This window comes from Struthio camelus, chromosome 16 (assembly GCF_040807025.1).
Source record: "Struthio camelus isolate bStrCam1 chromosome 16, bStrCam1.hap1, whole genome shotgun sequence".
In the NCBI taxonomy this organism is placed as follows: domain Eukaryota; kingdom Metazoa; phylum Chordata; class Aves; order Struthioniformes; family Struthionidae; genus Struthio; species Struthio camelus.
The window spans coordinates 632,277-648,283 of NC_090957.1; the positions used below are offsets into that span (position 1 = coordinate 632,277).

Consider the following 16,007-nt stretch of genomic DNA (forward strand, 5'->3'; position numbering starts at 1 on the left):
ACAGCACAGCACGGCGCAGCACGGTGCGGTGCAGCATGTCACGGCACGACACGGTGCGGTGCAGTACGGCACGGCACGGCGCAGCGTGGTGCAGTGGAGCGCAGCACAGCACGGCGCAGCACGGTGCGGTGCAGCATGTCACGGCACGACACGGTGCGGTGCAGTACGGCACGGCACGGCGCAGCGTGGTGCAGTGGAGCGCAGCACGGCGCAGCACGGCGCAGCACGGTGCGGTGCAGCATGTCACGGCAGGACACGGTGCGGTGCAGTACGGCACGGCACGGCGCAGCGTGGTGCAGTGGAGCGCAGCGCAGCACGGCGCAGCACGGCGCAGCACGGCGCGGTGCAGCATGTCACGGCACGACACGGTGCGGTGCAGTACGGCACGGCACGGCTCAGCGTGGTGCAGTGGAGCGCAGCACAGCACAGCGCAGCACAGCGCAGCACGGTGCGGTGCAGCATGTCACGGCACGACACGGTGCGGTGCAGTACGGCACGGCACGGTGCAGCACAGCACTGCCGAACCCCCAGCAATCTGCATCCTGCGCCTCCGCAGCAGCCCCGCGCGCCGGCCCCTGCTCCCCGCGCGCCCTCTGGGCAGGGGGCTCAGCAGCAGAGAGCGCGTCGCGTCGGGGATGGGAACGGCCCGACGCGGCGCTGCCGCCGCCTCCCGAGCCGCGACGCCCCCGTGCCCGCGAGGGCTCCGGGAGCCGAGAGGGGCCGCGAAACGTGCCCGAAGGCAAGTCGCGCGGGGCCGTGGGGGCACCGACGTGCGCCTGCCCGCATGTGCGGGGGAGGCGGGCGCCCGGCTGCAACAACGCACAAGCAGGCGGGTGGAAGGGTGCGCGAGCGCACGGCTGCGGGGGCCCACGGGTGCATAGCTGCACGGCAGCGGGGGGCACAGCTGCACGGGTGCCTGCTTGCAAAAGGGTGCACAGGTGCATGCGGGGGTGCAAAGGTGCACAGCTGGGGGTGCGAGGACACCCAGGAACGTGGGCGCACCCACGCAGGGATGCACGGGGGCAGAGGGTGTGCGGGTGCCCAGGTGGGGGGGTGCGTAGGTGCAGAGGGTGCGTGGGTGCAGAGGGTGCACAGGTGCAGGGGCACACGGGTGCCCAGGCGGGGGGGGTGCAGGGGTGCAGAGGGTGCAGGGGTGCAGAGGGTGCACAGGTGCAGGGGCACATGGATGCCCAGGCGGGGGGGTGTAGGGGTGCAGAGGGTGTGTGGGTGCAGGGGCACATGGGCACCCAGGTGGGAGGGTGCACAGGTGCAGAGGGTGCACAGGTGCCCAGGCGGGGGGGGTGCAGGGGTGCAGAGGGTGCAGGGGTGCACAGGGTGCACAGGTGCAGGGGCACACGGGCACCCAGGCGGGGGGGTGCAGGGGTGCAGAGGGTGCAGGGGTGCAGAGGGTGTGCGGGTGCAGGGGCACACGGGCACCCAGGCGGGGGGGTGCAGGGGTGCAGAGGGTGCAGGGGTGCACAGGGTGCACGGGTGCAGGGGCACACGGGCACCCAGGCGGGGGGGTGCAGGGGTGCAGGGGTGCAGGGGTGCGTGGCCGCCAGCCTGCCCCCCCCGGCGGCGGGGACGGCGCGCGCAGCCTGCGCCCCGGGGGGCTCCGGGAGGAGCCGGCCGGGCGGCGGGCCGGAGCAGCGCTCGCCCCTGGCAGGGCCCCGCTGGCCCCGGGCCGCGCGCGGCGTCACCGCGCCGGGAGCACAGCCAGTTCCCGGCCCGCTCCCCGGGTGCCGGGCGGGCCGGGCCGAGCCCGGGGACCGCGGCGTCCCCCCGCGGCGGTGACAGCACCCCGGCCCGGCCGATGCGGGGGGGGGCGACGCATGTGCAAGCGTGTGCACCGCGATGGGCGGCGTGCAACACGCCAGGGCTGTGCCCGGCCAATGTGGGGGGGGCGACGCGTGTGCAAGCGTGTGCACCGCGATGGGCGGCGTGCAACACGCCAGGGCAGGGTCCAGCCGATGCAGGGGCGGGGGGGGCGACGCGTGTGCAAGCGTGTGCACCGCGATGGGCGGCGTGCAACACGCCAGGGCTGTGCCCGGCCAATGTGGGGGGGGGGCGACGCGTGTGCAAGTGTGTGCACCTCGATGGGCGACATGCAACACGTCAGGGCTGCGCCCGGCCGATGCGGAGGTGGGGGGGCGACGCGTGTGCAAGCGTGTGCACCTCGATGGGCGACATGCAACACGCCAGGGCTGCGCCCGGCCGATGCGGAGGTGGGGGGGGCGACGCGTGTGCAAGCGTGTGCACCTCGATGGGCGACGTGCAACACGCCAGGGCTGCGCCCGGCCGATGCGGAGGTGGGGGGGGCGACGCGTGTGCAAGCGTGTGCACCTCGATGGGCGACATGCAACACGCCAGGGCTGCGCCCATCCGATGCAGAGGTGGGGGGGGGGCCGACGCGTGTGCAAGCGTGTGCACCGCGCTGAGCCGTGTGCACCGCTCCGGGGGCTTTGCCCCACCAACGCCGGGGGTGCCAGCGGCCCGGGGGGCCCAAGGGGCCGCGGGGCGGCTGCAGAGCCCCGGCCCCGCTGCGGCCGCAGCTGCGGCGACGGCGACGGCGACGGCGACGGCACCGGCCGGCACCCGGGAGCCCTCACGGCCGCGGCAGGAAATTCCTTCCCGCTCAGACAAGCCCCGCGGCCTCCCAGGAATGCGCCTTCGGACCAGGCCGGCCCCCGGCTTGCGCAAGCCGCCGCCGCCGCCGCCGCCGCCGCCGCCGCACGGGCGTCGCACGAGCGTCGCACGAGCACGGCAGGGCTGCACGGCACACGCGCGCCTGGCACGGGTGCGTTCGCCGTGCACAGGGCTGCGGGTCTCGCACGGGGCGCGCAGGCGCTGCACGGGGTGCAGGGCCGGCACACGGGGCACGCTGGTTTTGCACAGGGCGCGCGAGCCTCGCACCGGCTGCGCAGACGTTGCACAGGGCGTGCACACCTTGCACGGGGTGCACAGATGTCGCATGGGGTGTGTTGGTGTTGCACGGGGGCCCCTGAGCCTCGCACGAGGTGCACGGACATTGCACGGGGCCCATGAACCTTGCATGAGGTGCACAGATGTCGCAGGGGAGCCCCTGAGCCTTGCACGAGGTGCACGGACATTGCATGGGGCCCATGAACCTTGCACGAGGTGCACAGATGTCGCACGGGGGACCCTGAGCCTCGCACGAGGTGCACGGATGTCGCACAGGGCCCCTGAGTCTTGCACGAGGTGCACAGACATTGCACGGGGCCCCTGAGCCTTGCACGAGGTGCACAGACATTGCACGGGGGCCCCTGAGCCTTGCACGAGGTGCACGGACGTCGCACGGGGCGCGCAGGCCTTGCACGGCGTGCGCTGGTGTTGCACGGTGGTGCACCCCCGGGGAGCGGCTCCCCCCGCCCGGTGCAGGGCTGAGCCCTGGCGAGCTCGTGGCACCCTGGGCCGCGTGCCGCCCCCGCGGGCGCTCCGTGCCGGCGCTTCCCGGGCCCGCAAGGGGCTCCGAGTCCCCCGCCGGGCGCCGGCGCCGTTGGCGGACGGGAATCCTTGCTCCGGCGCCAGGCGCGTCCCCGCTGCCTCCCCGGGGCCGGGAGGGACCCAGGCGTCCGGGCTGCCCCCCGCCCCGCCCGGGGCCCAGGCGTCCGGCTCCCCCCGCGCTTCGCGCCCCGCGTGGGGCCGCGGCGGCTCCTGAGTCAGCGGCGGCCGAAGCAGCGCGGAAAGTCCCCGGGGCCGAGCCAAGCGCGGCCGGGCGGGGGGGCCGGACGCCTGGGTCCCCGGGACAGGCAGGGGGGCCGGACGCCTGGGTCCCTGGGACGGGGGGGTAGAAGGGGGGGCAGACGCCTGGGTCCCTGGGACGGGGTTGGGGGTGGACGCCTGGGTCCCCGGGATGGGGGGGGGCAGACACCTGGGTCCCCGGGATGGGGGGGGGTCCGGACGCCTGGGTCCCCGGGATGGGGGGGGGGCAGACACCTGGGTCCCCGGGATGGGGGGGGCAGACACCTGGGTCCCCGGGATGGGGGGGGGGTCCGGACGCCTGGGTCCCCGGGATGGGGGGGGCAGACACCTGGGTCCCCGGGATGGGGGGGGGGGGTCCGGACGCCTGGGTCCCCGGGATGGGGGGGGCAGACACCTGGGTCCCCGGGATGGGGGGGGGGTCCGGACGCCTGGGTCCCCGGGATGGGGGGGGCAGACACCTGGGTCCCTGGGACGGGGGGGGGGGTCCGGACGCCTGGGTCCCCGGGATGGGGGGGGGGGGCCAGATGCCTGGGTCCCCGGGATGGGGGGAGGGGGTGGATGCCTGGGTCCCGGGGGGGGGCATCGCACCAGCAGGGATGCGATGACCCCCGAGAGTTGGGTCTGCACGGGGGTCCCGTGACCCGGGGGTCTGCATGGGGGGGTCCCGAGGATGTGGGTCTGCACAGGGGTCCTGAGGACACAGGTCTGCACGGGGGTCCCATGACCTGGGGGTCTGCACGGGGGTCCTGAGGACACAGGTCTGCACGGGGGTCCTGAGGACACAGGGTTGCACGGGGGTCCCGAGGACACAGGTCTGCACGGGGGTCCTGAGGACACAGGGTTGCACGGGGGTCCCGAGGACACAGGTCTGCACGGGGGTCCTGCAACCCGGGTTTGCACGGGGGTCCCGCGTCCCACGGGTCTGCCCGGGGGTCCCGAGGACACGGGTCTGCACGGGGGTCCCATGACCCGGGGGTCTGCACGGGGGTCCCGCGACCCGGGTTTGCACGGGGGTCCTGAGGACACGGTCTGCCCGGGGGTCCCGAGGAGCTGGGGCCGGGCTGGGGGCTCCTAGAAGGGCAGGGGCAGCGGCGCGGGGGCCGGATGCGTCGGTGCAGGACGGGCAACGCCGCTGCAAGGCGGCGGCCGCTTCCCGATTCCCCCTTCCCGTTTCGCTATGAGACGGGGGCTGCCCGGACGCCTGGGTCCTCGCCCCGGGCTGCAGCCCCCCCCCCCCCCCCCGAGCCGCCAGTTCCTCTCCCGGCAGCTGGGGCAGGGGCTCCCGGGGGTCGCACCGGCGTGCACCCACAGCCGGGTTGAAGCCCCCCCCCCCGGGGTTGCATCTCCCAGCCGGGAGTGGGGTCTGTCCCCCCCACCCCGGCAGCCCGGACCAGGGGTCCTCCCGCTGCAGCCCCCCCGCTGCAGCCCCCTGCCCCAATGCAGCCCCTCCAGCGTCTCCCTAGAGCAGCCCCCCACTGCCCCCCCGGCAGAACCCCCTGTGCACCTCCTGGTGCACGCACCCATGCACCCCGCTCCCCCCGGTGCCCCCCCGTGCACCCCTCGGTCCCCCCCGGTGCACCCCGCTCCATCCCCCCGTGCACCCCCCGCTCCATCCCCCCGTGCACCCCCCGGTGCACCCCGCTCCATCCCCCCGTGCCCCCCCCGCTGAATCTCCCCGTGCCCCCCCCGGTGCACCCCGCTCCCCCCGCTGCATCCCCCCGTGCCCCCCCGGTGCACCCCGCTCCCCCCGGTGCATCCCCCCGTGCCCCCCCCGGTGCACCCCGCTCCCCCCGCTGCATCCCCCCGTGCCCCCCCCGCTGCATCCCCCCGTGCCCCCCCGGTGCCCCCGGCGCTGCCGGGCTCGGCGCGTCCCGGGAAACTTTCCTCTCCGCGCGCCGCCCCCGCCCGCTCCTTCCTCCTCCTCCTCCCCCCCCCCCCGCCGCCCCCCCGCCCCGCGCCCGGGACGCGCCGCCCGCGCTCAGCGCCGCTGCCACCGCGGCCGCGGCTGCTCCGCCCGGCTCCGCCCGGCCCGGCCCGGCCCGGCCCGCAACGCAACGGAACCGAACGGAACGGAACGGAACCGAACCGAACCGAACCGAACCGAACCGCTCCGTCTGGCCCGGCTCCGCCCGGCCCGGCCCGCCCCGCCCCGCCCGGCTCCGTCTGACCCGGCCCGGCCCGGCCCGCTCCGCTCCGCCCGGCTCCGTCTGACCCGGCCCGGCCCGCGACGGCTCCGCCGGACCCGGCCCGCTCCGCTCCGGAACCGCTCCGGAACCGCTCCGGAACCGCTCCGGAACCGCTCCGCCCGGCCCGGCTCCGTGTGACCCGACCCGGCCCGGCTCCGTCTGACCCGGCCCGACCCGGCTCCGCCGGACCCGACCCGGCTCCGTCTGACCCGACCCGGCTCCGTCTGACCCGACCCGACCCGGTTCCGCTCTGACCCGACCCGGTTCCGCTCTGACCCGACCCGGCTCCGTCTGACCCGACCCGGCTCCGTCTGACCCGACCCGGCCCGGCTCCGTCTGACCCGGCCCGGCTCCGTCTGACCCGAACCGACCCGGCTCCGTCTGACCCGACCCGGCTCCGTCTGACCCGAACCGACCCGGCTCCGTCTGACCCGACCCGGCTCCGTCTGACCCGAACCGACCCGGCTCCGTCTGACCCGACCCGGCTCCGTCTGACCCGAACCGACCCGGCTCCGTCTGACCCGACCCGACCCGGTTCCGCTCTGACCCGAACCGACCCGGCTCCGTCTGACCCGACCCGGCTCCGTCTGACCCGAACCGACCCGGCTCCGTCTGACCCGACCCGACCCGGTTCCGCTCTGACCCGACCCGGCTCCGTGTGACCCGACCCGGCTCCGTCTGACCCGGCCCGGTTCCGCTCTGACCCGGCCCGGCCCGGCCCAGCCCGGCGCGCTCCCCCCCGGCCCGGAGCGGTCGGGGTCCCGGTGCCGGTGCGGGCGGGGGTCCCGGTCCTGGTCCCGGTGCCGGTGCGGGCAGGGGTCCCGGAGCGGTCGGGGGTCCCGGTCCTGGTCCCGGTGCCGGTGCGGGCAGGGGTCCCGGTGCGGGCGGGGGTCCCGGTCCTGGTCCCGGTGCCGGTGCCGGCGGGGGTCCCGGTGCGGGCGGGGGTCCCGGTCCTGGTCCCGGTGCCGGTGCCGGCGGGGGTCCCGGTGCCGGTTCTGCTCCAGGTGCGGGCGGGGGTCCCGGTGCCGGCCCGGCCCATGGCGCGGCTCGGCCCAGCGCTCCTGGTCCTGCTGGCGGCGGCGCTCGGCTCCGGCCTGGCCCCGCACGGTGAGTCCGGGGTCCCGCTTGGGGGGGGTCCCGCTTGGGGGGGTCCCGCTTGGGGGGGTCCCTTGAACCATCCCCATCCCGGGCTCCCCGCTCCAGCTGTGCCTCAGTTTCCCCTGCTGGGGCTGGGGGGAGCCGGGGGGGGGGACACACTCCCTATGACCCCCCCGTCCCGTCCCCATCCCGGGGGGGGGCACAGACCCCCATCCCCATCCGGGGGGGGCAGCGGAGCTGTTTTCCAGCCGGGGGGTGCCGGGGGGGTGCCGGGGGGGTCCCGAGCCGCGTTCCCGCGGCCCCTTGGCGCTCCAGGGCGTCACCGCGACCCCGCGGCTCCTGCCAAAGCCGCTTCCCTTCCCACGGCCCCGGCCCGGTCCCGGGGGGGCGGCCGGCTGCGGCCTCCCCCCGCCGCCACCCCCGCCCGCCCTGGGGTGCACCAGGGATGCACGGGGGGGTGCACGTGCTGCCCCTGTGCAAGGTGCTGCAGGTGCACCCCAGGGTGCATGGGGTGGAGGCACAGGGAGGGGTGCACGGGGGGGGTGGATGCATCGCGGGGGGGGATGAGCGGAGGTGGATGCATGGGGAGGGATGCACGGCGGGGGGAAGTACCGGGGGGTGCACCGGGGGTGCATGGGGGGTGCACAGGGTTGCATGGGGGGTGCATGAGGGGTGCACGGCCATTGCATGGGGAGGGGTGCACGGGGGGATGCACCGGGGGGGGGGATGCACTGGGGGGGTGCACCAGAGGGGGATGTGCTGGGGGGGATGCGCTGGGGGGGGATGCACTAGAGGGGGGGTGTACTGGGGGGGATGCACTAGAGGGGGGGTGTGCTGGGGGGTGTACCGGGGGTGTGTGCTGGGGGGGGATGCACTGGGGGGGATGCACTAGAGGGGGGGTGTGCTGGGGGGGATGCACTGGGGGGGATGCACTAGAGGGGGGGTGTGCTGGGGGGGGATGCACTGGGGGGGATGCACTAGAGGGGGGGTGTGCTGGGGGGTGTACCGGGGGGGTGTGCTGGGGGGGGATGCACTGGGGGGGATGCACTAGAGGGGGGGTGTGCTGGGGGGGATGCACTGGGGGGGTGCACGCGCTGCCCCAGCGCGAGGCGCTGCAGGTGCACCCCAGGGCGCACGGGAGGGTGTACGGGGGGGTGCTCGGGGCGGCGGGCGCTGACCCCCCCCAATCCCGCAGCCCTGTCCTTCCTGGAGAGCCCGGCGAACCTGACGTCGTCGGTGGGCCGGGCGGCGCGGCTGCGCTGCACGGCGCGGGCGGCGGGCGAGCCGCCGGAGCTGGGCTGGCTGCGCGACGGGCGGGCGCTGGAGCTGGCCGACACCAACCAGGCCCAGGTGCCGCTCAGCGACGACCTCTGGCTGGGCACCAGCGAGCTCAGGTGAGCGGCGCCCGCGCCGCCGCCTCGCACCGCGCCGCGCCGCGCCGCCTCGCACCGCGTGCCGTGCCGCGTTGCATCGTGCTGCGCCGCCTCGCACCGCGCCGCCTCGCACCGCGTGCCCTGCCGTGTTGCATCGTGCTGTGCCGCGTTGCACCGCGCCGCCTCGCACCGCGTGCCGTGCCGCGTTGCATCGTGCTGTGCCGCGTTGCACCGCGCCGCCTCGCACCGCGTGCCGTGCCGCGTTGCATCGTGCTGCGCCGCCTCGCACCGCGCCGCCTCGCACCGCGTGCCGTGCCGCGTTGCATCGTGCTGCGCCGCGTTGCACCGCGCCGCCTCGCACCGCGTGCCGTGCCGCGTTGCATCGTGCTGCGCCGCGTTGCACCGCGCCGCCTCGCACCGCGTGCCGTGCCGCGTTGCATCGTGCTGCGCCGCCTCGCACCGCGCCGCCTCGCACCGCGTGCCGTGCCGCGTTGCATCGTGCTGCGCCGCCTCGCACCGCGCCGCCTCGCACCGCGTGCCGTGCCGCGTTGCATCGTGCTGCGCCGCCTCGCACCGCGCCGCCTCGCACCGCGTGCCGTGCCGCGTTGCATCGTGCTGCGCCGCCTCGCACCGCGCCGCCTCGCACCGCGTGCCGTGCCGCGTTGCATCGTGCTGCGCCGCCTCGCACCGCGCCGCCTCGCACCGCGTGCCGTGCCGTGTTGCATCGTGCTGTGCCGCCTCGCACCGCGCCGCCTCGCACCGCGTGCCGTGCCGTGTTGCATCGTGCTGTGCCGCCTCGCACCACGCCGCCTCGCACCGCGTGCCCTGCCGCGTTGCATCGTGCTGTGCCACGTTGCATCGTGCTGCGCCGCCTCGCACCGCGCCGCCTCGCACCGCGTGCCCTGCCGCGTTGCATTGTGCTGCGCCGCGTTGCATCGTGCTGCGCCGCGTTGCACCACGCCGCCTCGCACCGAGTGCCGTGCCGCGTTGCATCGTGCCGTGCCGCGTTGCATCGTGCTGTGCCGCGTTGCAGCGCGCCGCCTCGCACCGTGTGCCGTGCCGCGTTGCATCGTGCTGTGCCACGTTGCATTGTGCCGTGCCGCGTTGCATCGTGCTGCGCCGCGTTGCACCGCGCCGCCTCGCACCGTGTGCCGTGCCGCGTTGCATCATGCTGTGCTGCGTTGCACCGCGCCGCCTCGCACCGCATGCCGTGCCGCGTTGCATCGTGCTGTGCTGTGTTGCATGGCGCCACCAGGTCGCACCGTGCCGTGCCGTATTGCACTGCGCTGTGCTGTGTTGCACCGTGCCGCGTCGCACCGTGTCGCACCGCGTCGCACCGCGTCGCACCGCGTCGCACCGCGCCGCCTCTCACCCGGAGCCGCGCTCCGCAGCATCCCGGCCGTGCAGCTCTCGGACGCCGGGCGCTACCAGTGCTGGGTGCGCGTGAGCGGGGAGGAGCTGCTGTCCGCCGAGGCGCACCTGGAGCTGGAAGGTGAGCGGGCGGCCCGCGCGCGCGGGCTGCTCTCGGCGCCGGCCGCCCTCGTGCAAGAGCCGCCCTCGTGCAAGAGCGGCCCTTCGCACGGATAAGTCGCGTGCGCGGCGGGCGGCCCTCGTGCCGGGCGCCTGGGCGCGTGGGGCGCCGGGGTGGGCCGGGCACGCGGCCCCCCTGACCCGGCCCCCCAGGGCTGCCCCTCTTCTCGGAGGAGCCGCAGGACCTGCAGGTGGGCGCCGACACCCCCTTCAACCTGAGCTGCCGGGCGCAGGGGCCCCCCGAGCCCGTGCACGTGCTCTGGCTGCGGGACGGGGCCCCCCTCAACTCCCTGCTGGACCCCGTGGCCCGCGCCCCCTCCACGCTGGCCGTCGGCGGTGAGCGGCGCCCCGGGGGCCGTGGGGCGCAGTCGGGGTCCGCGATGCGGTGGGGATCGGGATGCAACGGGGGGTTTGGGCTGCAGTGGGGGCTCGGGACGCAACGGGGGGGTCAGGATGCAATGGGGGGTTTGGGCTGCAGTCGGGGTCCAGGGTGCAACGGGGGGGTCGGGATGCAACGGGGGGGTTGGGGTGCAGTCGGGGTCCGGGGTGCAACGGGGGGGTCGGGATGCAACGGGGGGGTTGGGGTGCAGTCGGGGTCCGGGGTGCAACGGGGGGGTCGGGATGCAACGGGGGGGTTGGGGTGCAGTTGGGGCTCGGGATGCGATGGAGTAGTCTGGGGTGCAATGGGGGTTCAGGGTGCAAAGGGGAGAGTTGGGGTTTGGGATGCAGCAGGGGGATTTGGGGTGCAGTGGGGGTCCAGGATGCAGTGGGGGGGGGGTCGGGGTGCATTTGGGGTTGGGGATGCAATGGGGGTCAGATGCCCTGGGGGGGTTGGGGCTGCGCCGGGTCAGCGGGTGCCGGGGTTCGGGCGGGGGGGCCGCGGCAGGGGAGGCGCCCACCCCGCGCTCCGAGGGCCGCGTGGGCCCCCCCGCGCGGGCCCGGCATTCCCAGGGCGGCTGCCGGCCGGTGACTCAGCGGGGGGGGCCGCGGCCAGAGGTGACGGCGCCCTGAGTCACCCGCCGGGGTGCGGGAGGGGGCCCAGGCGTCCGGGCGGCCAGCTGCGCGGGGGCGGCGCCGGGGCCGCGGGCAGCTGCGCTCGGGACCCAGCCCTGCGCCCCGGGCACCCGCCGGCCCCGGGCACCCGCGTGTCCCACGGACGTGCGCCCCATGCACACGTGCGCCCCGTGCATGCACAACCGTTCGCACACCCTCCCAGCTTGCACACGCGTGCCCCGTGCATGCCCAAACCCTTCGCACACCCTCCCAGCTTGCACACGCGCCCCGTGCATGCCCAAACCCTTCGCACACCCTCCCAGCTTGCACACGCGCCCCGTGCATGCCCAAACCCTTCGCACACCCTCCCAGCTTGCACACGCACCCCGTGCATGCACAAACCCTTCGCACACCCTCCCAGCTTGCACACGCGCCCCGTGCATGCCCAAACCCTTCGCACACCCTCCCAGCTTGCACACGCGCCCCGTGCATGCCCAAACCCTGTGCACACCCTCCCAGCTTGCACACGCGCCCCGTGCATGCCCAAACCCTTTGCACACCCTCCCAGCTTGCACACGCGCCCCGTGCATGCACAAACCCTTCGCACACCCTCCCAGCTTGCACACGCACCCCGTGCATGCACAAACCCTTCGCACACCCTCCCAGCTTGCACACGCGCCCCGTGCATGCCCAAACCCTTCGCACACCCTCCCAGCTTGCACACGCGCCCCGTGCATGCCCAAACCCTGTGCACGCCCCCAGCTTGCACACGCGCCCCGTGCATGCCCAAACCGTTCGCACACCCTCCCAGCTTGCACACGCGCCCCGTGCATGCCCAAACCCTGTGCACGCCCCCAGCTTGCACACACACCCCGTGCATGCCCAAACCCTTCGCACACCCTCCCAGCTTGCACACGCGCCACGTGCATGCCCAAACCGTTCGCACACCCTCCCAGCTTGCACACGCGCCCCGTGCATGCCCAAACCCTGTGCACGCCCCCAGCTTGCACACGTGCCCCGTGCATGCCCAAACCGTTCGCACACCCTCCCAGCTTGCACACGCGCCCCGTGCATGCCCAAACCCTGTGCACGCCCCCAGCTTGCACACACACCCCGTGCATGCCCAAACCCTTCGCACACCCTCCCAGCTTGCACACGCGCCCCGTGCATGCCCAAACCGTTCGCACACCCTCCCAGCTTGCACACGCGCCCCGTGCATGCCCAAACCCTGTGCACGCCCCCAGCTTGCACACGCGCCCCGTGCATGCCCAAACCCTTCGCACACCCTCCCAGCTTGCACACGCGCCCCGTGCATGCCCAAACCCTGTGCACGCCCCCAGCTTGCACACGCGCCCCGTGCATGCCCAAACCCTTCGCACACCCTCCCAGCTTGCACACGCGCCCCGTGCATGCCCAAACCCTTCGCACACCCTCCCAGCTTGCACACGCGCCCCGTGCATGCCCAAACCCTTCGCACACCCTCCCAGCTTGCACACGTGCCCCGTGCATGCCCAAACCCTGTGCACGCCCCCAGCTTGCACACGCGCCCCGTGCATGCCCAAACCCTTCGCACACCCTCCCAGCTTGCACACGCGCCCCGTGCATGCACAAACCCTTCGCACACCCTCCCAGCTTGCACCCCCCCCCCGTGCACACGCACCCCGTGCACCAGCCGACCTGCGGTGCCCCCGGGGCGACCCGCTCCCCTCGGCCGCCCCAAGCCCCGCGGGCGCCACCCCCCACTCTGGAGCAAGCAGTGGGGTGCAGAGAACGCCGAAGCCGCCCGGACGCCTGGGCCCCCCCCCGGACGCCTGGGCCCCCCGGCGCGAGCTGAGCCTGCCCCGCGCCCCCTCGCCCGCAGGGCTCAACCGCAGCGCCACGTTCTCGTGCGAGGCCCACAACGCCAAGGGGGTCAGCACGTCGCGCACGGCCGCCGTCACCGGTGAGCGCGCGGCGGCGGGAGGCGTGCGGGGGGGGGGTCCCTGCACCCCGCTCACCCCCCCCCCCCGCCGCAGTGGTGCCGCAGCCCCCCAGGAACCTGGTGCTGGTGACGCCGGGGCCGCGCTCGCTCGAGGTGTCCTGGGAGCCGGGGCCGAGCGGGGACGCGCCGCTGAGCCTCTGCACCGTGCAGGTAGCGGCGGCGGCCCGGGGGGCGCGCAGGGTGCACGGGGGGCAGTTTGCACCGGGGGGGGTTGCATTGGGGAGGAATTGCACACTGGGGGCACGGGGGGTGGTTTGCACCGGGGGGGGGTTGCATTGGGGAGGAATTGCACACTGGGGGCACGGGGGGCGGTTTGCACCGGGGGGGGTTGCATTGGGGAAGAATTGCACACTGGGGGCATGGGGGGCGGTTTGCACCGGGGGGGGTTGCATTGGGGAGGAATTGCACACTGGGGGCACGGGGGGCGGTTTGCACCGGGGGGGGTTGCATTGGGGAGGAATTGCACACTGGGGGCATGGGGGGCGGTTTGCACCGGGGGGGGTTGCATTGGGGAGGAATTGCACACTGGGGGCACGGGGGGCGGTTTGCACCGGGGGGGGTTGCACTGGGGAGGAATTGCACACTGGGGGCACGGGGGGCGGTTTGCACCAGGGGGGGTTGCATTGGGGAGGAATTGCACACTGGGGGCATGGGGGGCGGTTTGCACCGGGGGGGGGGTTGCATTGGGGAGGAATTGCACACTGGGGGCACGGGGGGCGGTTTGCACCGGGGGGGGTTGCATTGGGGAGGAATTGCACACTGGGGGCACGGGGGGCGGTTTGCACCAGGGGGGGTTGCATTGGGGAGGAATTGCACACTGGGGGCACGGGGGGCGGTTTGCACCGGGAGGGGGTTGCACTGGGGAGGAATTGCACACTGGGGTCACGGGGGGCGGTTTGCACCGGGGGGGGGGTTGCACTGGGGAGGAATTGCACACTGGGGGCACCGGGGGCGGTTTGCACCGGGGGGGGGGTTGCACTGGGGAGGAATTGCACACTGGGGGCACGGGGGGCGGTTTGCACCCGGGGGGGGTTGCATTGGGGAGGAATTGCACACTGGGGGCACGGGGGGCGGTTTGCACCGGGGGGGGGTTGCATTGGGGAGGAATTGCACACTGGGGGCACCGGGGGCGGTTTGCACCGGGGGGGGGGTTGCACTGGGGAGGAATTGCACACTGGGGGCACGGGGGGCGGTTTGCACCCGGGGGGGGTTGCATTGGGGAGGAATTGCACACTGGGGGCACGGGGGGCGGTTTGCACCGGGGGGGGGTTGCATTGGGGAGGAATTGCACACTGGGGGCACCGGGGGCGGTTTGCACCGGGAGGGGGTTGCACTGGGGAGGAATTGCACACTGGGGTCACGGGGGGCGGTTTGCACCGGGGGGGGGGGTTGCACTGGGGAGGAATTGCACACTGGGGGCACCGGGGGCGGTTTGCACCGGGGGGGGGGTTGCACTGGGGAGGAATTGCACACTGGGGGCACGGGGGGCGGTTTGCACCCGGGGGGGGTTGCATTGGGGAGGAATTGCACACTGGGGGCACGGGGGGCGGTTTGCACCGGGGGGGGGTTGCATTGGGGAGGAATTGCACACTGGGGGCACCGGGGGCGATTTGCACCGGGGGGGGTTGCATTGGGGAGGAATTGCACACTGGGGGCACGGGGGGCGGTTTGCACCGGGGGGGGGTTGCATTGGGGAGGAATTGCACACTGGGGGCACCGGGGGCGATTTGCACCGGGGGGGGTTGCATTGGGGAGGAATTGCACACTGGGGGCACGGGGGGTGGTTTGCACCGGGGGGGGTTGCATTGGGGAGGAATTGCACACTGGGGGCACGGGGGGCGGTTTGCACCGGGGGGGGGTTGCATTGGGGAGGAATTGCACACTGGGGGCACGGGGGGCGGTTTGCACCGGGGGGGGGTTGCACTGGGGAGGAATTGCCGCAGGGATTTGCCCCGGGGGGGTCGTGCGGGGCGGGAAGGGGAAGCGGCGCGCGGCCTGGCCGAGGGCCGGAGCCCGTCGCCCACTTCTGCTTCCGGCACCGGCGCCCCGGGGTCGCCCGACGCGCCGGGAAACCGAAACTCCGGGGACGGGGACGATGCCAGCTCCGGGGGGGGCGTCTGTGGGGTCGGGGGTGTCCCCAGGATCGGGGTGTCCCCGGTGCGGGGTGTCCCCGGTGCAGGGTGTCCCCAGGGTCAGGGTGTCCCCAGGTCAGGGTGTCCCCGGGGTTGGGGTGTCCCCAGTGCGGGGTGTCCCCAGGTCGGGGTGTCCCCGGGGTCGGGGTGTCCCCAGAGCTGGGGTGTCCCCAGGTCGGGGTGTCCCCGGTGCAGGGTGTCCCCAGGGTCAGGGTGTCCCTAGGGTCAGGGTGTCCCTAGGTCAGGGTGTCTCCAGTGCAGGGTGTCCCCGGGGTTGGGGTGTCCCCAGGTCAGGGTGTCCCCAGGGTCAGGGTGTCCCCAGGTTGGGGTGTCCCCGGTGCAGGGTGCCGTGGGGGTCGGGGTGTCCCCGGGGTCAGGGTGTCCCCGGTGCAGGGTGTCCCCGGTGCGGGGTGTCCCCAGTGCAGGGTGTCCCCGGTGCGGGGTGCCCCTGGGGCAGGGTGTCCCCGGTGCGGGGTGCCCCTGGGGCAGGGTGTCCCGGCGCGGGTGACGGCCGCCTGCCCGCAGGCGGTGCGGGAGGACGAGGACCTGAGCAGCGTCTCGGCCGGGGCCCTCTACAACCGGGTGGTGCCGGTGCCGCCCTTCGCCCACCGCCTGGAGGGGCTGCAGCCCTTCGCCGCCTACCGGGCCCGGGTGGCCTGCCGCAGCGCCCAGGGACCCTCGCCCTGGACCCACTGGGTGCCCATGAGCACCCTGGAGGGCGGTGAGCGCGCCCGGACGCCGGGGCCCCTGCCGGGGGGGGGGGCCCGGACGCCGGGGCCCCTCGGGGAGGTGCCTGGAAACCGGGGCCCCTGGCAGGGTGGGGGGGTGCCCGGACGCCTGGGCCCCTCGGGGAGGTGCCTGGAAACCGGGGCCCCTGGCAGGGTGGGGGGTGCCCGGACGCCTGGGCCCCTTGGGAAGGTACCCGGACGCCTGGGCCCCTGGCAGGGTGGGGGGTGCCTGGATGACTGGGTCCCTCGGGGAGGTGCCCAGA

At 74.9% G+C, this 16,007-nt stretch overlaps 1 protein-coding gene across 1 annotated transcript in view; it reads left to right on the forward strand.

Annotated features, from left to right (window-relative positions):
* The first annotated feature begins 6,798 nt into the window (after nt 1–6,798).
* AXL (AXL receptor tyrosine kinase) overlaps nt 6,799–16,007 on the forward strand; it is a 34,885-nt gene continuing 25,676 nt past the window's right edge. The window contains exons 1-7 of the mRNA XM_068910536.1: nt 6,799–7,016; nt 8,203–8,401; nt 9,772–9,872; nt 10,064–10,246; nt 12,765–12,845; nt 12,919–13,034; nt 15,542–15,737. Of these exons, the coding sequence (XP_068766637.1) occupies nt 6,947–7,016; nt 8,203–8,401; nt 9,772–9,872; nt 10,064–10,246; nt 12,765–12,845; nt 12,919–13,034; nt 15,542–15,737 (946 nt within the window). The 5' untranslated portion in view covers nt 6,799–6,946. The remainder of the gene's footprint in view (nt 7,017–8,202; nt 8,402–9,771; nt 9,873–10,063; nt 10,247–12,764; nt 12,846–12,918; nt 13,035–15,541; nt 15,738–16,007) is intronic.